The sequence below is a fragment of the Silurus aristotelis genome (genome assembly GCF_946808225.1).
Source record: "Silurus aristotelis genome assembly, chromosome: 26".
Taxonomy (NCBI): domain Eukaryota; kingdom Metazoa; phylum Chordata; class Actinopteri; order Siluriformes; family Siluridae; genus Silurus; species Silurus aristotelis.
The window spans coordinates 8,085,258-8,109,389 of record NC_139599.1 but is presented as its reverse complement, the minus strand read 5'-3'; the positions used below and the strand labels follow the sequence as shown (position 1 = coordinate 8,109,389).

The 24,132-nt window shown below is 36.2% G+C and overlaps 2 protein-coding genes across 4 annotated transcripts; both read right to left on the bottom strand.

The window, feature by feature from the left end:
• Positions 1-714: 714 nt before the first annotated feature.
• Positions 715-24,132, bottom strand: LOC310720903 (mitogen-activated protein kinase 4-like). 3 transcript variants are annotated; one of them, XM_083532078.1, is made up of 3 exons: positions 23,688-24,132; positions 20,972-21,553; positions 715-1,004 (listed from the first exon to the last, which is right to left on the bottom strand). In XM_083532078.1, exons 2-3 carry the CDS (start codon positions 21,266-21,268, stop codon positions 948-950), a joined length of 354 nt encoding a protein of 117 aa, XP_083388204.1. In that variant the 5' UTR covers positions 21,269-21,553; positions 23,688-24,132; the 3' UTR covers positions 715-947. The 3 variants fall into 3 exon arrangements, 1 of the variants encoding a protein (XP_083388204.1); XR_014531842.1 differs by lacking the exon at positions 715-1,004 and having other exon boundaries at positions 18,546-21,553; positions 23,664-24,132; XR_014531843.1 differs by lacking the exons at positions 715-1,004; positions 20,972-21,553 and adding an exon at positions 22,865-23,240.
• On the bottom strand, positions 6,261-14,699 carry LOC310720864 (carbonic anhydrase 4-like). The gene is made up of 8 exons (XM_083531991.1): positions 14,674-14,699; positions 12,588-12,632; positions 12,309-12,473; positions 10,128-10,273; positions 9,742-9,834; positions 8,661-8,727; positions 6,608-6,777; positions 6,261-6,469 (listed from the first exon to the last, which is right to left on the bottom strand). The coding sequence occupies exons 2-8, from the start codon at positions 12,610-12,612 to the stop codon at positions 6,290-6,292; spliced, it is 846 nt and encodes a 281-aa protein (XP_083388117.1). The 5' UTR covers positions 12,613-12,632; positions 14,674-14,699; the 3' UTR covers positions 6,261-6,289.

The following is a 24,132-nucleotide window of genomic DNA, read 5'->3' as shown; positions in this document are numbered from 1 at the left end:
TCAATAATCATTTAATCCTCCCCTAAACTCTTCTTAAATAGCATTCTGTACAACAGTTTGGTCTGGTCTTTTATTATTGCTGCTGATCAGTTATACAAAATAATAATAATAATAATAATAATAATAATAATTTAAAAAAACCCTATATAACATATCTATATATTAGGGCTGTCAAACGATTAAAATATTTAATCGTTAAAAATCTCATGATTGTCATGGACAACTATGGATGCTTTATACAAATGCATGTTTATTATTAGTAAAACCATACTCAACATATCACATGAAGACAGAATATTCCTGTAAATGTTTAAAAAGTAACTATAGTGTTTTTAAATACATAAAATCATCAGGACACCAAACAGAACTTTCCACACGGACAGTTTTAAATGCCGGATGTGAGCATCATGGCAAATTTGGGTGCTTGATTTGAGACTAAAACATGCGACTAAAACGCATCAGTAAAACAAATGTTTACGGATTAAAAAGGCTTTTATTTTTATTTTTTGGGGATTTTTTTCATATCTAAGAAAAGAAATGATCATGAATAAATATGTTGCATTGAAGGTTTTAATTTAGCCTCTTTTATATTTATTTATATTATAATAGAAATTGTCAAACAGAAACGAGCGCTGCATTAATCTCCCATTAAGACCACCATTTGCCTCATGCAAATGAGTCAGAGAACACTTTTCCAAAGTGCCAGAAGCCATAGAATGTGAGCATTTGCCCATTTAAGTCAGTTACAACAAGGAACTGCAGTCAAGTCGAGACCCCAATGAGGACGACGAGCATGCAGATGAGCTTCCCTGAGACAATTTTTTTAATTGTTTGAGCAGAAATTCTTTGGTTATGCAAACTAATTGTTGCAGCAGCTGTCCAGGTGGCTGGTCTCAGACAATCTTGGAGGTGAAGATGCTGGATGTGGAGGTCCTGGGCTGGTGTGGTTACACGTGGTCTGCAGCTGTGTACTGCCAAATTCTCTGAAACACCTTTGGAGTCGGCTTATGGTAGAGAGATGAATATTTAATTCACGAGCAACAGCTCTGGTGAACATTCCTGCAGTCAGCATGCCAATCGCACGCTCCCTTAAAACGTTCAACATCTGTGGCATTGTGCTGTGTGATAAAACTGCACATTTAAGAGTGGCCTTTTATTGTGGCCAACCTAAAGCAACACCTGTGCAATATATATATATATATATATATATATATATATATATATATATATATATATATATATATATATATATACTGTACATATACACACATATGTATATGTGTGTGTGTGGATGTGTATATATATATATATACACAGTGAATATTGTGAATATTGATGCATGTGAATATGTGCATACTTAAATCTTTCTTAAAATGTTGTTATTTGGGATAATGAAATAATATAACTGAAGTAACTTTCTTTCGGCTTCTCCCATTAGGGGTCGCCACAGCGGATCATCCGCATGTTTGATTTGGCACATGTTTTTACACTGGATGCCCTTCCTAACGCAACCCTCCCTATTTATCCGGGTTTGGGACAGGCACTAAGAGTGGCTGGGGTTGGTTCCCTGATGGGGGATCGAACCCGGGCCGGTGAGAGTGCCGCATCCTAACCACTAGACCACCAGGGGACCTAAATAATATAACTGAATATATGATCTGAATTTTATCCTGACGAAAAAAATTAATGTTTACTAAATGTAGCTGTCTATAATATTACAAAGCAGCCCTGCTGAATTCTCAGTTTTCTGTCAGTCTGTCAAATATTTCAAGATGTGCCAGGCTTTACTCCTTTTACACACAAAAAAATAATAATAAATAATAGAACGATTGTTCACAGCTAATATTGTTCAACAATGTAGCTATATCCAAAAGTATCTAAAATAAATCAAAATAAAAAAAATCTAAATTAGCATTATACACATCACTGTGGTGAATGAAGAACAAAAAAAAACATTTTATAGACACATACTGCAATTCAAAACACTATATATAAACACTTTACCTTGTTTTTCAACCAGTACAAAGAAAAAGAAAGAGTCAGCTAATCCCAAAGACATTCTTTTTATTTGTCCAATGGGATTTGACTTGTACAGTGCAATTCTTTACAACATTTACTAAGTGACGATTTCCAGCCACTAGTACGGATAACTATATATATATTACAGTGGGTTTTTTTTTTTTTCTTTTTTTCCCCAAATCAACAGTGTTCCTTCATCATCATGCTATTTGAAAGAAAAGACCTAAATCGTTAGGCTTAGCAGAACCTCAGAAAATACTCACTTGCCAAGTGTTCGTACCATTATACGTGTTTAGTCGTTACTGATAAGTGACATGGTGCATTCCAAGAGAGAAGGAGCAGAACCCCCCCCCCCCCCCCCCCAAAAAAAAAAAAACCAAATGAAAATAATTGCCACTAGTATTTCAAGGAACACAATAAAACAATATGTACAGCTAGGAACCATTTCTTATAGAAAAAAAAAAAAAAAAAAAGGTTAGCTTTTTTTTTCCCATTTGAGGGTTTATGTAATGTTAATCTGCACGTTCCAATTTATACATAAAATGAAACTGTACTCGGGTCTGAACAATTCACAGGTTTGGATATTCGCTCGAATCCTTCTTAACACCCCAAAATCATTCTCTCCCTGCGTTCAACACTGTTTTTAAGGTGTAAGGTTATAGGTAGTTTCAACAGAATTGTAATTCACGCCACAGGCAACAATGCAGAGGGCTTACAGACTGCAAACTCAAATTAATTTATTACATTAAATTGTTTTATATCAAATTGTGATTGAAATCTGGATTCCCCACACATGGCCAAGAGCAGGTTGAGAACAGTATTGCAACGAGAGGAAAAGTACAACATTGCTACAGCATCCTTTAGCATCCAGGCTGATGTTCGTCCATTAAAAAGCAGAAACAAGCGAGCACATGACCTGTCGCATGGATCGTGTTCATTTGTCTCCCTCTTTAGTAGAGAAGCTCATTCACGCATTTATAACTGGCCTCGTATGGCAACATCCAGCAACATCTCTTCAGTAACTTCCCTCCGAAATACACCAAAAAAAAAAAAAAGACAAACACTACATTCAAGTACAGACCACAGAGTAAACAAACCGCATCTTTTCTCCCTTTCACCCTTGGTCTTGGATTTCCCTCAGATTTACAACAGCTTAGAGTGCACATATATGCACGATAATGATCCAAAATAAGATTTTCTTTTAAATACTGTAGCAGCAGCATCATCATTTAAACGGCGAGCCTCTGTGTTAAGCACAAAAACTTTGGAGAAACTGGTTTCAAGGGCAGACGGCAGATTGTCCTCTAATGTACGTTTATATTTGTGGATGTATTTGTTATCGAGTTCAAGAGGATTCAGCTCACACCAACCCTTGAATCCTCACTAACCAGCATGGGTGTTGCATCTCTGCCAAAAACAGCAGGCGACTCTCATGGCACCTACGTGAGGGGGGCCTGGGAAGCCCATGGGGTGGGAAACTGATTAGCGTGCTCAGCTCGAGGCTGTGGCGCACACTGCGTGTGTGTTTCTGTTTTTCTAATAGAAACTATTATTTTGTTAACCTAGAAAACTAACCAAAACCAGAACTACACACTGAGATTTTCCACTAGTTTTCTAAGCTTCTGACTGAAAAAAAACTGTGGAAATGTGGAACACCATTCTGAGGCATACAGATATAAAAAATGCTCCGCTTTCACCTGTAGCAATGCAAAAAAAAAAAAAAAGTGTTAGCACTGTATTCTGATTTTTGTAATAATAATATTTCCTGATTGTGAAAATACACCCTATTCATTTTATAGTGCAAACCGATCTGTAGTCATGTTTAAAAGCACAGTTGAGGATATACAAAGAATGCACTACATTATTTTAGAGAGCACACTGGAGGGAACAGAGGGAAAAACATATTTACAGACACAGAGCCGTGTACTTTAATAACCTCTGGGGGGAAAAGCACTTTGCATTTTAATTTCTCTCTCATGTTAAATTATATTTTTAATAATGCAAATTGAATAAGCTATAAGGAAATTAACAGACAATGCAATTTCCACCTGTCTGAGTCTCTTCCCTCAGCTACTGTTTACCTAAGAATAACTGTCCCTTAAAGCTCTATCTGTTCGGCTCATTGCACTTTCATAATTTTTCCTATATTTAAGCTTCAAAACCTTTTAGACAAGCACATTTCAGACTACTAATTCCCATAATTCCATAAGCATATATTGTATTGTAGAGGTTTTGGTGCAATAGGATACTAGGATTGTCCCACTACTTACTGTGGTGCCTTTAGTAGACCAATACTTTCACACTGATTCCAAAATGACACCACTCCTTACTATCAAATATTATAAAGTGCACAGAGACTAAATGAGACTAATAGAGATACATTTCTAAATGATTGCATGAGAAAAATGAACAAAAACTTTCATAAAAGGAAATCCCATGCCATTCCCCATAATCAGCACATAGACAAAACTCGGGTGGGGCCTCGTATGTGCTAATCAGTCCAGATTCATGGAAATCCTGTTAGATGTTATAACAGAGAAATCAGCTGTGCATACTGTGTGTATTCAGCCTAACCTGTTTCTTAATCTGTTGGTTCAACTGAAACGTTGCTGTAAGGGGGAAATGCTGTTTTGAGCTTTTGCAAAACAAATTTCTCTAATCTTTTTGTTTATATTACATTAATCACAGTACATTCAACACACCCAGTATCGAATGTCATTACTGTCATTCTCTCAACTGCTTCCTGGGTCTGGAATCTTTAATTAACTCTCAAATTTCATATTTTAGAACAAATTTAATAACTCTCAATTTATCACAAGTGTGGTTTTTATGAGCAGTATTGTTTTTACCGTCTAGAACAAATGCAGCCAACAATAAATTAACTAATAAAATCCAATAAAGTCCAAAGTTGGTTGTCTCACAGCTCCTGCTCTTTTGTTCTTGTGAAACATAATAAGGAAAGATCTCCCAGTGCCATATGTATAGTGTTCATTCTTGAACATTATTTAAAATTTTATTTTTATTTTATTTTACAAAACATTTTATTTTACAAAATGCTTATTTGTATTAAAGTTACAAAAATCTTTAGATTAAAAAATATATAATGGTTTTAAACTATGCTTTAAGGTTTCAATGTTACACTGAAACATTCTCTAGCATAGAGTATCACTACACAATGTTTCTGTGTGTAGGATTCCTCTCTACTACAGCTTGTAGTATTTATAAGTGTCTGTTGAAGATGGTTTGAAAGGTTAATTGACGTTGTGATCCTGTGGCAGCTGTCACGCAGCGGCATACAAATCACAGCTCAGGAGAATGTTTAGCGCAGTTTTACTGACATCTACAGGAAAGTTACTGCGTTTACAGGCTTTAGAATTCAACCTAACTCATGAGCTAATCATTCAAAATAACCCTGGCTGAGACTGATGTGTTAGAACAAAAAAAAAAAAACTAATAAGTAGTCGGTGTACAAATAATAGCAATATAAAAGAAATCAACATAAACAACTGCACATAAATTAGTGTGCTGCCCAGTAAACAACTGTAGCTACGTAATCAAGCATGAGCGAATTAGTTATTTAAGTGCATTAACAACACAAAAAGCCTTTTGATTTTGCACTTCATTTTGGTTTAATAATTGTTTCCACATATACACTTACACAAATTATAACCAATTATAAGGAAACTTAGTGCTGATCTGTCAACGCCTAGTTCCACTATTGTCTGCCCATGTGACCTGTAATTCTCAGAACCTCAAACTTATTAAAAAGCTGCAAAACTGCAGTCTGCGATGGAATGAACATGTTTTCTCAAGACTTTTCAGGTTTTGCTTTTAAACTCAACCAAATCACTGAAGAACTGCACACTTCTTTATAGAAATCAAATCTAAATCTTGTTGAAGCGCTTGTAAATGTACGCTCCAATGTTGATGTATGTTTATTCATATGGAAGTATTGGAATAATTATATATAAATACAATTTTAGATAAATATAATTAGAATACGATGTACCAATTAATAATAATAATATGTGTATAACAAAAATTTACAAAAAGCTTCAAACCTAAGCCTTCTCAGCAAAAAAAAAAAAAAAAAGAAGCAAAGATTAATTACAGGAACAGAATTAATTGTACACAAAGACAGAAAACACAAACCAACTGTTTTCATAAGAAGTCATAAGAACAAACACATTAAAACATATTCTAATATTTTGACATTTAGGCTAATTTGTTTTAATGAAATGAGAACTCCTTTGTGTGGTAATGTCTGGCTCTAGTAGAGCTGGTAAGAGCTCAGAGCTGTACTCACACACAGCCAGACAAGAGTAAAGTTGATCACAGCAACAGTTGTACCAGAGCGATACACTGACCGCCCTTTACGAGGCTGCACTGGTCTGAAATTGTCCACCATGGGGTTGTCGTCTTCAAATTTCAGGCTGGAGAAGACTGCAAGCTGAACAAGAACACAGAAATAGAAAAATGCATACAGATATTTCCCAACCTCACCCAATGCCTTCAGACACACCATCACTCCTACAAGCATTGAGGTCTACTTTTTAAAATGTGTTGTTATGTCAAAAACCAGTGTCACCTGATCTTTGCTGAGTGGAATAGGCTGCATAAATACAGTCCAGATCACTGACTCAGAGCAGCCTGGTGTGGTCTGAGAGCCTTCATAACGATAGTAGTCCTTCAGCTTACTCGTATTGGATTCGTACAGGATCAGGCTATTCAGGGAGATGTGTATGTCCGTCTGGCTTTCTACACAATGAAAAAAATAAATAAATAAATTTACTTGCACATTAAGTTACATTTTATCCAATTCAAGTTTCAATCTTTTCATCCAATTCAATCAAATCGAATGATCTTCTGACCAGAACCACTGTACATGAAATTATCCAATTAACCAATCATGTGGCAGCAGTACATAGCATAAATTATATAAAAATTCTAATCTCACTGACTCTTACAGTGGCATGCTTGTTTTCCAACCACCTGGTCTTTTTTCCATCTTTATTTTCACTATACCCTCAGATTCCTATTTCAAGTTATGCTTTTCTGAGATGCTTTATGCTTTTCTGCCTACTATGACTGTAAAGACTGTGTGCTTTAGCTCTATTTTGAATCTATTCTCTTCTGGTAAGGTAGGATTCTGACTTTTGTATATCTACTTAATTCAGTTGATTCTAGAGGTTTACCTTACTCACCAAGAGAAACAGGTAGAGGTGATAGTACGGGTTTACTGTTGCCACGGAAATGTGTGTTTAACACCTCTTGCTTTGTCTCATCTAACCAACCAATGAGTTCAACCTCCCATCGGACAAACTTCAGTCATCCTGCCTTCTGACTCCTCTGAATAGCTTCTCCTTGAGTGGATCTCGGTACGCTTGGCAGAGGAGATATCGTCCTGGGTGAGTGCTCATTAACTAAAACTCAACCCCAGCAAAACCGAACTGCTGGTCATCCCAGGTGATTCACACATGCACCTTGGGGCAGTTATGGACAATCAACTGTCCTTTTCCTCACATGTTGCTAATGTCGCTCGTTCTTGTCTGTTCTTTCTCTACAACATCCGAAAGATTCGACCATATCTGTCCACACAGGCTGCTCAGGTGCTTGTTCAGTCTCTTGTCATTTCGAGACTGGACTACTGTAACTCTGTGCTGGCACGTCCACCTCTGAACGCAATTCGTCCGCTGCAAATTATCCAAAACACAGCTGTGCGACTTGTGTTTAACCTGCCCAATTTCTTTCACACCACCCCACTGCTGCACTCCCTCCACTGGCTTCCAGTAGCTGCAGGCATCAGGATTCAAAACACTGATGCTTGCCTATGAAGCCAAAAATTGACCAGCACCTTCTTACCCCAGAGACCTTTTAATTCACTGCACCATGCTGCCTGAGATCCTCCAGCACCTTCTCTCAGAGGAAGAGGTAAGTATACTTCAAGGCTCTTCTCTGTTCTGACACCAAGGTTGTGAAATAAACTACCCCTAAATGTCCCTGGCTATCTTCAAGTGACAAGTGAAGACCTACTCTTCCTGAAACACTTAAAATAACACTTTCCAGGTTTGCTTTGTTTATAAAAAAAAAAATCCTCTCAACACAGTTGTAGGCTGATTTATCTTAAGTTTGTAATCTAGCGTACCAGTTTAGCTCTATTCATTACTAAAGACTCAAAGCAATTTTTTACGTCGCTCTGGACAAGGGCGTCCGCTAAATGCCACAAATGTAAAGAGTGATTATTTAAATTACTGCAGCCTTCCTTTCAGCTTAAACCACTCTGTCCATTCTTCTCTGATCTCTCTCAGAAATAAGTCATTTCTAACCCCAGAACTGTCATTGCATGGTGCAGCAGTCACATGATCGGCTGATTGAATGAATGCAGGAATAAACAGGAGTACAATATACCCACTGGTTGGTGTATATGTGCTCACGGTCATATATCATTTTGACAATGACTTTTTTGTTAGGTAATCAATTTGTAGATATTAAAGCTACCTCACACTCTTGGCATGATGCCTGACCAGATAAAATAGCTATATCATATTATTATAATTATGCTATTATTTACAACAAAGAAAGTGCAAATAGGCAGCTATACTGTAAGTTTGAAAAAGCATGTCATATCGAAAAGTGCCTACCTGCATCTTGCACCTGAGCCAGAGCTTCAATGAAAGCACGATAGTCCTTGTTTTCATTTTTTGACTCCTGCCACAAAAAATTTCCAATAATGAACATTCATGAATATGAAAACAAAAAGGGAAATATAGATGAGTGGCTATGACATGGGGGCATTTAGGCCTAAATGTCCAATTAAGCCAGGCCACTAAATGAATTTTGCCATCTCAGAACAGCTCACACTGAACCATGCAATATGTTGATGCAGGAGATATGTCACAGTGTATGATACCTCATGATGCAAGTGCTCACACTGCAAGAGTTAGATGATTGTGATTAGGGCTGAAACGATTCCTTGAGTAACTCAAGTAATTTGAATACAGAAAAGCATCAAGCCAAATTATTTGCTTTGTTTAGACCATTTAACAAAACATGGAGCACTGTGTTTCACCACCGACCATTATTACTGATGCACCGGCCACTAAACTCTGGAGCGCTCTGGACAGGTGAAGATAATGAAAAAACGGAGGAACAGGAAGAAAAAAATCGAGGGGCGAGGAGAAGATTCAGGCCAAAGAAAATTACAAAGTTTTGGATAATTTCAAACTAAAACATAAAGAAAACCCCATACATTTATTTATGATTTTTTTTTTATTAATATATTTGTATTTGCATTTTGATGTAATATGGAAATTAAATGCACTAAATATATTTAGTTTTCACAGATATTCTTTTAGCAACAATTTTATTGAGTATGAAAATGATGGAAATAATCATCTACAATCATCACAGTCACCAGACCTCAACAAAGCTGAACAGCTATGATATATTTTGGAGCATCATCCTAGATCACATGGTCTATCAAACCGTCATTAAAACACAGATTGAGGGAACACCTTCACAAAAAAAAAAACGGTTCCTATTCCTTCAGTACAGTTTAAGAGGTTTGTAGAATGGGAGCACTGGATATTAATAAAACACTTTGTGTTGTTTATTCCATTGTCACCCATGTGTACTATGGTTCAACTGATGACTATAAAGACATTAGAAATAAATCATTCCAGTAAACTTACTTAAAATTACAGTAGACAGTAAAAAGCAAACCTCGAAGAAGAATCCCAAACTTGCTTGCCCAGTTGGGTCACTCAGTGCATCTTCCACAGAAATGTATGTGTCCTTTATATGTAAAATGTGCAACTTAAAGGGAGAAAGAGAGAGAGAGAGACAGAAAGAGAGATAGATAGATAAATAAGAATTATAATTATACTAGCATATGCCTATATTGGTGTTATTGTGTATGTTCACCAATAAAGCAAATGTGAGTGACACCAGATATAATGACAAATTTCAGATATATTATCGTAGATCATCCTTCAACTATCAAACCTGAAGTGAAAATACACAGTATATGTGGTTTTCCTCTTACTCAATAAACCTTTATTTGTTTTTAAAACATTGATAATCATTGGGCTACTGAGAATCATCTGTACCTCCATGGGATATTGCTCTCCATCAATGGTGTGTTCGGACCCAGGACTGCCACTGTTGCCCCAGTGGAACTGCAGTTGGACAGCATTATAGGTGTGTGAGAGATTTCCCCCAGACACACTGGCCCCATGAGGTATGTCCATCGAAACTGACAGGGGAGAAATAAAGGTTTTAAAACCAGACATGCATTTTCTGTCTAGGAACTGCTGTCTATGAAATGTGCTAAAAGAAGCCTTATGCAAACATTTTCTAAACAGTTGTGACAGTAAAAAGATGACAGAAAGAAAACTGGAAAAACTATACATGAATAAAATCAGGCTTTTTTTATGTGAGACATCCATGATTGCTCATGTAGCACTGAGAGATGATAAGATAAAAGAAAAGATCAACAGATTTTGAACTACAAAATATACATATACCTTATTTTTTATTAAATTATGCTGCATATTCATAAGTTTATTTCAACATGAAAGAGACTAGACAAGCCTGGTCTCTCACTTTTGAGAAAAAATGCCTTGTTGTCCATAAGCTTGCTGGTTTACAAGGAGTTTTGTTGTTCTGTATGCTCCAGAAGACACAGCACCCATACTGAACTTTAAAAATACACAATTATAGACTGCTAGGCAAATGTACAGTATGTGTCCTGAAAGGGTGCAATGTAACAAAACCCCTGCAGGCAATTTGCTCACAGAACTGATGAAGGACTGCTGATTAAATGCACTGTTTCTCTGGAAAACTTCTAAATACTCGGCTACCTCAATTACGCTATATTTATATAAGTTTGTCGACTATGAAATTCGTCTGTGCTTTTTAAACATCCTGTTCTTCATTTAGCCCCTATTTGCTCTTTTAATACCCTACATTCTTCTACATTCAACAAGGGCGTTAGTAAAGTCCGGTATTGCTGTAGGGTGAGGGGACCTAGGTTGCAGCAATCCTTACAATTTATCCCAAATCTGTTTGAGGTTCAATATAGTAAGCCACTTAAAATTAGATGTCATCAAAAACTATCAATCCGCATCGATAATTGATTGCTGAAATTATCAGCTATCGGGAAAAATCCATATCGATAGTTTTTCTTGCTTCCGGTCCGCTGTCATTACGAAATTCACTGAATCACTGACACCACATGCGGTTTGTTTTTTGCACGTGAGACAACACGCTGCACGGAGAGCGCTATATTTTATTTATTATTTTTCATTTCATTATTCATTGATTCATTAATTTATTCATATTTATTTCATTTAGTACATTTTCAGGATTCAGCACCTTTTTTTATGCTTGTAATAATGTTCTGTACTATTTGACATGGAGTGTTTTTTTTGGGGGGTTTTTTTGGCCAGCATCTATTTTGAAAACTATCGGCTAATTAATCGGTTATCTGCAAATACAATACAACCTAGCTATCGGTATCAGTAAAATCGGTCAAACTCTTCTCAAAATGTTCTACTCCTATCCAGGTAAACAATATCTTAATAGAGCCGGCTTTGTGCACAGGGGCATTGTCATGCAGGAACAGGTTTGGTTCTCCTACATTAAGTGAAGGAAAAACTTATTCCAAAAACTTTTTATACAAGTGTGTGCCTTCAGTTTAGGGTAAAACCACATATGGCTGAAAAAAAAATCCAAAGTCATATTACTTTTGTGCATATAGTGTACCACTTGAAATGGAGATACTAAAGATCTTAGAAAAAAAAACAAAAACATGCAGATGTACAGAAGACGTGACACGGCCCACTCGGATTCCCTTTCAGGTGTTCCAACACACCTCTCAATCACAATCACTGGCTTTCTATATGGTCACTATTTCCACTTTAATCACTCTAAAGCAACGGTCCCCAACCTTTTTTGCGCCACGGACCGGATTAATGTCGGACAATATTTTCACGGACCGGCCTTTAAGGTGTGGCGGATAAATGCAACAAAATAAAACGATACGACCGGCATAAAAACTGGTATTTTCTAAATATAGAAAATATCTTGACATGCCTCAAGAGTGAGTCATGGACAGATGTGGCGAAAAGAATCAGGTAATTTTCCTAAATAAATCATCGTTCAGTTTCAGATAATAAATAAAACAGAAATAATGTAAGTTATGTATTCTTTCTGTACGGCCCGGTACCAATTGGGGTTGGGGACCACTGCTCTAAAGTACATGAAGTATACAGAATGTCCAGGATTACCGGTTTGCCCGTTATTCTCCAGACTGCTGGTAAAGCTCTTGTCGTAACCATTGAATTTTAATTTAGTGAGACTTCTTGACTGCGTTGTTTTCTTGGACACTATGTTGATTGGAGATTGTCTGTTACCACCACATGTTTCATTCACCTCGTTCCATTCTACTGGACCTGCACACAACAGAGATTTTACAGGATTAGATGCACCTTTTATTTTGTATGACTTTTGTATGTATGTATTTGTATGTGAGAGGGTTAAAAAAACTATTATATGTGTATTATTACCTATGCACGGTTGATCACAAGACATCTGGGACTGATAACACCAATCTGCATAAACAAAATGTCAGTATCAACAGGCAGATTTTGATTTGATAACATATTTCAATTGTTACAACAATAATTAAGAATTTCATATTTAAGTTGCCATTGGTTTTACACTGTGTAGATTATTTTGAAAATATTTCAAAAAAAGGGCTGCTAAACTTCCAAAACCCACCACAGGTCACGTTTTAAATTCTGCACATAAATCCATGTATTCATGATTTAGCCAGGTGTCTTACTTACATTTAGAAAATCAAATGTTTATATATGTGCACATCATTAGATATAAAAAGTGCACAGGTGGTACAATAGTATATTTAAGAGAGCAATGGCCCTCACTAGTTCAGGTCATTTGTGAGATAGCACGATAATTTAGGGCAAGTCAGAGATACTATGTAAAAACATACCATTTTTCACACAAGTGCGACACTTTTACCCGATATTGAACCCTCTTTTTTTTCAGCTTAAATATACAGACATGCATAAAACTCTTTTGTCTTTCAATGCTTGCTGAGCTCTAATAAACCTTCTCAGTCATATGTTTACAAAACTGACTGTGTGCCTATAGTGGCAATACAAGATTTTTTCAATGGCACTTGAAAGATATACTCTTTTGTGTACATAAAGGGCACTCATGTGGAACGGAAGGGCACAAAAGTGATCCCTACCCAACGTACATTAAACAAACTCCGAATTCAAGTATAAACAAGCAGTATGATTTTGATGGCCTATAAAAATCTATTCAAATGTTGTCCGAGAGTCAATTAGCGCTTTCTAATTTCTTTCAACCGAAGTGATCGTCAAACATTCATTTGGTGTTTACATTAAAATATAATATTTGAAACTAGAAAAAAGGATCAATATCAATTCTTTGAATTCCCTGTTTGTAATGTGCCTCTGAAAAACCCTTTTCACACAAATGGCTCAAACTAATGTTGTGTTGTTTGCAGACAGGTCTGAGAAGCAATTTACCATGCTGTATGTTTTTAGCTTTTTTTTTGTATATATCTGACACTCAGGTGTGCGAATGAGGCAGGGGCACAGAAGGCAGAATCTGCTGCACTATTATGTATTAGAGAAGGCAATCGGTTGTCAAGATAAATAAGTATTAATCTTCTCAATGAAAACACAGCGGGTATGTAATTAATAATGGTAATTAAAAACTACCACTACTATTATATTACTACTACTACTACTAATAATAATAATAATACAGGGATGCTTACACATTTGTAGTGCCTTGTTATTTAATTTTGACTTTATAAAAAGTAATCCATAGTAATATTATTTTGTAGGGATTTATTGTAGGATTTTAAGATAACAGTCACATAAAAAAAAAAAGCAGAAATTTATATTTTCTGCCAAAAACATTGATCTCTTAAATCTGTAGCCAAAAGAGTCGACTCTTATTAGTGAGCTGAGTCAAATGATCCGACTCAATGCTCCGTAACCGGCTGCTATATTTTAATTAAAACTGAGTGAAAAATTAAAAAAATCATACATAGTCCTATATTTAACTAGGTGAAAATAATATTGTATTAATTTTAAATAAGTGAAAAATAAGCTTTAGTCCTAATTTTAACTAAGTAAAATAAATTATATTTAGTCCTAATTTTAACTAGGTGAAAAATTCTATTGTCTTCATTTTAAATAAGTGAAAAATAAGCTTTAGTCCTAATTTTAAATGAAACATAATATTTAATCCAAAACTAAGGGAAAATACTTTTTAGTCCTAAAAGAGTAAGTATATTCTGGTATTAACTCTGGTGCTTGAACCCGAGCCTGAGGTAAATTAGCATTTCTAGGCTACATTAGCGTTAGCCAAATACATTAACGAAAAATGACTCGGTTTAGTGAAAAAAGTGAACAAACCCCCTCAGTGACATATCTATAATATTTAACTCCACAATTAAAAGTCAATTTTATTGTGCTACGGTGTAGTTTTGAATATTTAGAATTAGCCAACACTCGGTGAATGGGTGAACTAATGGAGCTAGTCAAGAACAAAATGCAGATGGACTAGATTGCACATTTTCCATTCACTCACCCTCAGAAACGCAGGACTTTACCACTAATGCCACAAAATAACACAAAAACAGACGCATCATGTTGGATAACATTCAAAATTTGGCACAATACAGCTATAACACACGGATCAGCGACCTGCAGATCAGCAGTGTTTTAAAGTAACTCTTTACAGTGTGTCGGCTCGTTAAGAGACCCGACTCTTATATGAGTCGTTTGAGGGGTTTTGCTGTTTCCTCGATTTCTTTTCAAACATTTTTTCAATTATAATGTTGAAATGTTGCGAAAGATGTTTAATGAAACGATTATACTCAAAGTTTAGCCAGGAAAATGGAAAAACATGTATTTCTGTGAATGAGTCGGATCTTATTGGTTAGCTGAATCAGATTATAGGACTCACTGAATCTCTCATCGCTGTATCACAGACTGTGATCAACAGCTTCGTTTTCCTGACTTATATGTAATTTATTTAAAGGCATTGTTATTGTTGTGTGTTCAATAATCATTTAATCCTCCCCTAAACTCTTCTTAAATAGCATTCTGTACAACAGTTTGGTCTGGTCTTTTATTATTGCTGCTGATCAGTTATACAAAATAATAATAATAATAATAATAATAATAATAATAATAATAATAATTAAAAAAACCCTATATAACATATCTATATATTAGGGCTGTCAAACGATTAAAATATTTAATCGTTAAAAATCTCATGATTGTCATGGACAACTATGGATGCTTTATACAAATGCATGTTTATTATTAGTAAAACCATACTCAACATATCACATGAAGACAGAATATTCTTGTAAATGTTTAAAAAGTAACTATAGTGTTTTTAAATACATAAAATCATCAGGACACCAAACAGAACTTTCCACACGGACAGTTTTAAATGCCGGATGTGAGCATCATGGCAAATTTGGGTGCTTGATTTGAGACTAAAACATGCGACTAAAACGCATCAGTAAAACAAATGTTTACGGATTAAAAAGGCTTTTATTTTTATTTTTGGGGGATTTTTTTTATATCTGAGAAAAGAAATGATCATGAATAAATATGTTGCATTGAAGGTTTTAATTTTGCCTCTTTTATATTTATTTATATTATAATAGAAATTGTCAAACAGAAACGTACGCTGCATTAATCTCCCATTAAGACCACCATTTGCCTCATGCAAATGAGTCAGAGAACACTTTTCCAAAGTGCCAGAAGCCATAGAATGTGAGCATTTGCCCATTTAAGTCAGTTACAACAAGGAACTGCAGTCAAGTCGAGACCCCAATGAGGACAACGAGCATGCAGATGAGCTTCCCTGAGACAATTTTTTTAATTGTTTGAGCAGAAATTCTTTGGTTATGCAAACTAATTGTTGCAGCAGCTGTCCAGGTGGCTGGTCTCAGACAATCTTGGAGGTGAAGATGCTGGATGTGGAGGTCCTGGGCTGGTGTGGTTACACGTGGTCTGCAGCTGTGTCCTGCCAAATTCTCTGAAACACCTTTGGAGTCGGCTTATGGTAGAGAGATGAATATTTAATTCACGGGCAACAGCTCTGGTGAACATTCCTGCAGTCAGCATGCCAATCGCACGCTCCCTTAAAACGTTCAACATCTGTGGCATTGTGCTGTGTGATAAAACTGCACATTTAAGAGTGGCCTTTTATTGTGGCCAACCTAAAGCAACACCTGTGCAATATATATATATATATATATATATATATATATATATATATATATATATATATATATATATATATATATATATATATACTGTACATATACACACATATGTATATGTGTGTGTGGATGTGTATATATATATACACAGTGAATATTGTGAATATTGATGCATGTGAATATGTGCATACTTAAATCTTTCTTAAAATGTTGTTATTTGGGATAATGAAATAATATAACTGAAGTAACTTTCTTTCGGCTTCTCCCATTAGGGGTCGCCACAGCGGATCATCCGCATGTTTGATTTGGCACATGTTTTTACACTGGATGCCCTTCCTAACGCAACCCTCCCTATTTATCCGGGTTTGGGACAGGCACTAAGAGTGGCTGGGGTTGGTTCCCTGATGGGGGATCGAACCCGGGCCGGTGAGAGTGCCGCATCCTAACCACTAGACCACCAGGGGACCTAAATAATATAACTGAATATATGATCTGAATTTTATCCTGACGAAAAAAATTAATGTTTACTAAATGTAGCTGTCTATAATATTACAAAGCAGCCCTGCTGAATTCTCAGTTTTCTGTCAGTCTGTCAAATATTTCAAGATGTGCCAGGCTTTACTCCTTTTACACACAAAAAAATAATAATAAATAATAGAACGATTGTTCACAGCTAATATTGTTCAACAATGTAGCTATATCCAAAAGTATCTAAAATAAATCAAAATAAAAAAAATCTAAATTAGCATTATACACATCACTGTGGTGAATGAAGAACAAAAAAAAACATTTTATAGACACATACTGCAATTCAAAACACTATATATAAACACTTTACCTTGTTTTTCAACCAGTACAAAGAAAAAGAAAGAGTCAGCTAATCCCAAAGACATTCTTTTTATTTGTCCAATGGGATTTGACTTGTACAGTGCAATTCTTTACAACATTTACTAAGTGACGATTTCCAGCCACTAGTACGGATAACTATATATATATTACAGTGGGTTTGTTTTTTTTTCTTTTTTTCCCCAAATCAACAGTGTTCCTTCATCATCATGCTATTTGAAAGAAAAGACCTAAATCGTTAGGCTTAGCAGAACCTCAGAAAATACTCACTTGCCAAGTGTTCGTACCATTATACGTGTTTAGTCGTTACTGATAAGTGACATGGTGCATTCCAAGAGAGAAGGAGCAGAACCCCCCCCCCCCCCCCCCAAAAAAAAAAAAAAAACAAATGAAAATAATTGCCACTAGTATTTCAAGGAACACAATAAAACAATATGTACAGCTAGGAACCATTTCTTATAGAAAAAAAAAAAAAAAAAAAAAAAGGTTAGCTTTTTTTTTCCCATTTGAGGGTTTATGTAATGTTAATCTGCACGTTCCAATTTATACATAAAATGAAACTGTACTCGGGTCTGAACAATTCACAGGTTTGGATATTCGCTCGAATCCTTCTTAACACCCCAAAATCATTCTCTCCCTGCGTTCAACACTGTTTTTAAGGTGTAAGGTTATAGGTAGTTTCAACAGAATTGTAATTCATGCCACAGGCAACAATGCAGAGGGCTTACAGACTGCAAACTCAAATTAATTTATTACATTAAATTGTTTTATATCAAATTGTGATTGAAATCTGGATTCCCCACACATGGCCAAGAGCAGGTTGAGAACAGTATTGCAACGAGAGGAAAAGTACAACATTGCTACAGCATCCTTTAGCATCCAGGCTGATGTTCGTCCATTAAAAAGCAGAAACAAGCGAGCACATGACCTGTCGCATGGATCGTGTTCATTTGTCTCCCTCTTTAGTAGAGAAGCTCATTCACGCATTTATAACTGGCCTCGTATGGCAACATCCAGCAACATCTCTTCAGTAACTTCCCTCCGAAATACACCAAAAAAAAAAAAAAGACAAACACTACATTCAAGTACAGACCACAGAGTAAACAAACCGCATCTTTTCTCCCTTTCACCCTTGGTCTTGGATTTCCCTCAGATTTACAACAGCTTAGAGTGCACATATATGCACGATAATGATCCAAAATAAGATTTTCTTTTAAATACTGTAGCAGCAGCATCATCATTTAAACGGCGAGCCTCTGTGTTAAGCACAAAAACTTTGGAGAAACTGGTTTCAAGGGCAGACGGCAGATTGTCCTCTAATGTACGTTTATATTTGTGGATGTATTTGTTATCGAGTTCAAGAGGATTCAGCTCACACCAACCCTTGAATCCTCACTAACCAGCATGGGTGTTGCATCTCTGCCAAAAACAGCAGGCGACTCTCATGGCACCTACGTGAGGGGGGCCTGGGAAGCCCATGGGGTGGGAAACTGATTAGCGTGCTCAGCTCGAGGCTGTGGCGCACACTGCGTGTGTGTTTCTGTTTTTCTAATAGAAACTATTATTTTGTTAACCTAGAAAACTAACCAAAACCAGAACTACACACTGAGATTTTCCACTAGTTTTCTAAGCTTCTGACTGAAAAAAAACTGTGGAAATGTGGAACACCATTCTGAGGCATACAGATATAAAAAATGCTCCGCTTTCACCTGTAGCAATGCAAAAAAAAAAAAAAAAGTGTTAGCACTGTATTCTGATTTTTGTAATAATAATATTTCCTGATTGTGAAAATACACCCTATTCACTTTATATTGCAAACAGATCTGTAGTCATGTTTAAAAGCACAGTTGAGGATATACAAAGAATTCACTACATTATTTTAGAGAGCACGCTGGAGGGAACAGAGGAAAAAACATATTTACAGACACAGAGCCGTGTACTTTAATAACCTCTGGGGGGAAAAGCGCTGTGCATTTTAATTTCTCTCTCATGTTAAATTATATTTTTAATAATGCAAATTGAATAAGCTATAAGGAAATTAACAGACAATGCAATTTCCACCTGTCTGAGTCTCTTCCCTCAGCTACTGTTTACCTAAGAATAACTGTCCCTTAAAGCTCTATCTGTTCGGCTCATTGCACTTTCATAATTTTTCCTATATTTAAGCTTCAAAACCTTTTAGACAAGCACATTTCAGACTACTAATTCCCATAATTCCATAAGCATATATTGTATTGTAGAGGTTTTGGTGCAATAGGATACTAGGATTGTCCCACTACTTACTGTGGTGCCTTTAGTAGACCAATACTTTCACACTGATTTCAAAATGACACCACTCCTTACTATCAAAAATTATAAAGTGCACAGAGACTAAATGAGACTAATAGCGATACATTTTTAAATGATTGCATGAGAAAAATCAACAAAAAATTTCAAAAAAGGAAATCCCATGCCATTCCCCATAATCAGCACATAGACAAAATTTGGGTGGGGCCTCGTATGTGCTAATCAGTCCAGATTCATGGAAATCCTGTTAGATGTTATAACAGAGAAATCAGCTGTGCATACTGTGTGTATTCAGCCTAACCTGTTTCTTAATCTGTTGGTTTAACTGAAACGTTGCTGTAAGGGGGAAATGCTGTTTTGAGCTTTTGCAAAACAAATTTCTCTAATCTTTTTGTTTATATTACATTAATCACAGTACATTCAACACACCCAGTATCGAATGTCATTACTGTCATCCTCTCAACTGCTTCCTGGGTCTGGAATCTTTAATTAACTCTCAAATTTCATATTTTATAACAAATTTATTAACTCTCAATTAATCACTAGTGTGGTTTTTATGAGCAGTATTGTTTTTACTGTCTAGAACAAATGCAGTCAACAATAAATTAACTAATAAAATGCAATAAAGTCCAAAGTTGTTTGTCTCACAGCTCCTGCTCTTTTGTTCTTGTGAAACATAATAAGGAAAGATCTCCCAGTGCCATATGTATAGTGTTCATTCTTGAACATTATTTTAATAGGGTACAACTTTACAAAATGCTTATTTGTATTAAAGTTACAAAAATCTTTAGATTAAAAAATATATAATGGATTTAAACTATGCTTTAAGGTTTCAATGTTACACTGAAACATTCTCTAGCATAGAGTATCACTACACAATGTTTCTGTGTGTAGGATTCCTCTCTACTACAGCTTGTAGTATTTATAAGTGTCTGTTGAAGATGATCGGTCAAACTTTATGTTGGAACAATGCCTGCTATCACAATCATTTTGTTCAACAAAATTCAAATTAAACTATAACCCATCCGCTTTGTGTAGCCACTATGGTCACCCCTTAGCTCCACCCATGCACCCTTAGCTCATGTGTTCAGTAGGAAATTCGCTGACATTTTCTGTGAATGATTCAAATTTATGATGTCAGCTTACACCACTCAGGAGGCCAAAAAAGTGTTAATGCATAATGTGCAGTCCCAGGTATAACCGTCTGGTAACACCATGATTTTCTATGACTACAGTGGGAAATGCTGTGTCAATAACACAAAATATTGCAAAGCTATTGGTATTTTGCTTATAAAAACTGAACTGATGATAGTGTTGTTCAAACATTTCATGTCCTATAATAAAAGAAAAATGTGCACAATGGAGGTGTTGTCATTTAGATCATACAGTGAATATATTTTGGAAAACTACTACATCCATTAAACACTGTGCTGAAAATCATTTACACACTATTCCATGCTCTTAAATCTGCACTAAATTCTAAAATCTAATAAATATTGCTTTGTTCTCTACCTTGTGTGAGTAGTGTGGGTCAACAATGCGTGCCAATCCAAAGTCTCCTATCTTCAGCAGCATCTGCTCAGTGTTGATGAAGATGTTGGCTGGCTTCAGGTCACGGTGCAGCACATTGGCTGAGTGGATGAACTTGAGGCCTCGCAGAAGCTGGTAAAAAAGCAAAGTGGCATGGGCTCCTGGCAACGGGTCCTGCTCCAATATCTGGGCCAGATCTGTTTCCATAAACTCTTGCACAATATAGATCTCTGTGACTTGAGTGAGGTTGTGGGGTAAAGGCTGGCCACAGGGGCCCATTGCTTCAAACACACTTAACTATGTTCTCATGCTGAAGTCGGCATGTGATTTTTACTTCACGCAATGCATGTTTAATGCTCATGGCGTCAAGCAGTGCCAGCTCTTTAACTGCCACTCGCTGCCCGCTTCGTCTATCAACGGCAGACAACACCAGGCCAGATGCACCTGTGCCCAGGGGTCGAAGATCGTGGAAGTTACTGCCGAGATCAAAGCCATGTCTGAATGCAAAAGAGCTCCACCTGGCCATTGTTCACTGAGGAGTTGCTTGAAACTGCCTGAGGGAGGCTGAGGACAGACGAAAACTTAATAAATAACATGTTCAAAAAGAGAACCACAATAACTCAATACATATAATCAGTAAACATTTATTGAAGGCCTTTTCTAGTAACACTAAGTTTGCATTGGTTTAAAATAAAAACTAAATATAAACTAGGTGGATTTACGTAAATTATGTACATTTTGACCAAATTTTCTATTTTTCTTTAATATCACTGTATCAGATGGGCAGCAGGCTGTTAAATGTATTTATAAAGAGATTAAAAACTGAAGCCAAAACTGTTGATCGTTATAGTCATCTTTAATGACTATAAAAGATTCAGTTATACTGAAACCAATTGATAAAAAGGCCTGTACTAGGCAAATGTTGTTTTTGTTCTTGAAGTTATGCCTAAAAAGACGTGTTTGTATTTCTCACAGGCTATGCATATATTATCTCTTCTATTCTTAATCATATGTTAACATAACCCTAAAAGTCAGAATCCCTACATACCAAAATAATTTTGTGGGATGTCAATCACATTTTTATTAAAAACAAGAATGAAACCACATCTACAGTGTGTAGTTTAAGGCATCAATGAAGTTTGACTACACCGTCCTTCGCTGGAACCATCAGCCAATCAGTGGAATGACAGGTTAAAGCATGTAATAGTGAAAACAAATTGAAGATCAAATTTAAAAGAGTCTGGTATTTTTCCTTCTCTGTTTTAATCTTTTTGTTTTCATAAAAGAAAATAGTAAAAAGATGCTTGTTATATTTATAGCCACCTACTGTATTAAAACCACTGACAAGCCTTCCTTTAAATGACCCTAATCCTAAATCTACATATCCTTTATTAGTTTTTTTTTTTTTGGCAAAAATAAAAGAACACTGAATGGATGTGATGTGATCGAATAATAATAATAATAATTATAATTAAAATTTGATATGCCACTATTCATACATAAATTGCAGCTCAATGTGCTTAAAGTCAATTCTCCTATTTCCCTGTATTATATCTACTGTTACTAAATATGCTCTAGATTCACCATGTTCCTGGACGGTTATTAAAGATAAATAAATGAACTTTAAAACATTACACATCTGGGGGAAAAAAAATTTAAATGCCCAAGCCCCTAAATTGACAAAAATATTAAAATATTAGGTTTCAATATTTTATGGTAAAAGCACTCCTAGAAAGACTAGGTCTATAGTAGGTAAAATCTAGGTGATAAATCATGATAACAATTCCAATGTTTAATGCAAAATCAGGATACAAATTTTTATTTATTTATAATGTTTTTTTTTTCCTTTAATTACCATTTTGTTATCTGCTACAACTGATGGAGCTACAAACCATAAATGAAGCCAGATTTTATGGAGCAGGACGAGATCTATTGGTTAAATTGTTGCTAATTTCTTGAAACAATGGTGTTGTTAAGACCTTCAAAAGCTTGATATTTTGACAACACCTGGTGCTTACTAAAGTGTGTGTGTGTGTGTGTGTGTGTGTGTGTGTGTGTGTGTGTGTGTGTGTGTGTGTGTGTGTGTGTGTGTATGTTTGTGTGTGTGTGTGTGTTTTAAGTGTAAAACTGTGTAAAGTCCACACACACATACAGACACACACACAGACGGTCTGCATTCCAGTTCTCCAACTTCATAAATAATGCACACTGCTGTGGCGCTGACTGCTGCTGTTTCACTGATGGACCTGTTCTGCAGCAGATACAGAAGAACATACAATACATGTAAGGGGCTCTGCTCAAGATGTGTGGGTTAGAAATGATTTAAAGGGAAAGGGGAAAAAAAACAGATAAAGAGCACATTAGGACAGTTTGGTGTGTCTGAGTGTTTGAGGTAGAAAGTGAAAATGTTCAGACGACCTCTCAGATGAAACTCGCCGCCACACAATAACAGGCTGCTGTCTTTCTTCTCTCCCTTTGTGTGCGGGGCAGAGCGTTACATCGCCGATATACTACATAATCACGCCTGTTATAAATGCATGAATGAAAGTGAGCGGAGTCTCAACAGGACAATCAAGTGAGATTAAACCGTCCTGCTCGGAAGGCAGAGTTATGGGTGATAGACAACAACAGTAGAGAATCTGTGTATCGGCCCAGCATCCAGTGACAGAAGTACAAAGGAAGCGATGCGCCATCTTACCGTACTACACTTCAGGCTTCTTCATGGCTCTTACGCTTCTCCGTGCAAAACCCAGATTGTTGTCACGGGTTGAAAACGTTCCCATTTATCACGATTTCCCATCGGTTATTGTGTGGCACCAGTGTAGTCGGAGATATCGCAGTCAGAGTATGCTACCCTGTTATCAGCTCTGCGTCAGGAATTTTTCCGCCTATCAAATCATCATACTACATCTACCCCTGTTGTGATAAGACACAGCCTGCGAGCCTTATGCTGGGAATTAAAAACAAAACTAAACAACTCTTCTCTTTTCACGCATTTTTCTTCCACACGGAGTTTCCTCCCAGCTTTCTCCGTTTCCAAAAAACTCGCTTCTGGTAACCCCCGCGTGACGTCACGTTCCGCCCGTTGATCTGGACACCTGCTCGCGCCGACAGGAAACCAAAAGCGGCTTGCGAGTACCCGA

Excerpts from the sequence above, each read along its gene's own strand:
- LOC310720864 (XM_083531991.1), bottom strand. The coding sequence starts at position 12,612 with ATGTCTTGTGATCAACCGTGCATAG. Across the intron at positions 10,274-12,308 it reads GGAGAATAACGGGCAAACCG|TTTCGATGGACATACCTCAT; the intron begins GTAATCCTGGAC and ends CTCCCCTGTCAG. Across the intron at positions 6,778-8,660 it reads GGCTCAGGTGCAAGATGCAG|AAAGCCAGACGGACATACAC; the intron begins GTAGGCACTTTT and ends TTCATTGTGTAG.
- LOC310720903 (XM_083532078.1), bottom strand. The coding sequence starts at position 21,268 with ATGGGCCCCTGTGGCCAGCCTTTACCCCACAACCTCACTCAAGTCACA. Across the intron at positions 1,005-20,971 it reads ACCCACACTACTCACACAAG|CCGACTCCAAAGGTGTTTCA; the intron begins GTAGAGAACAAA and ends CTCTACCATAAG.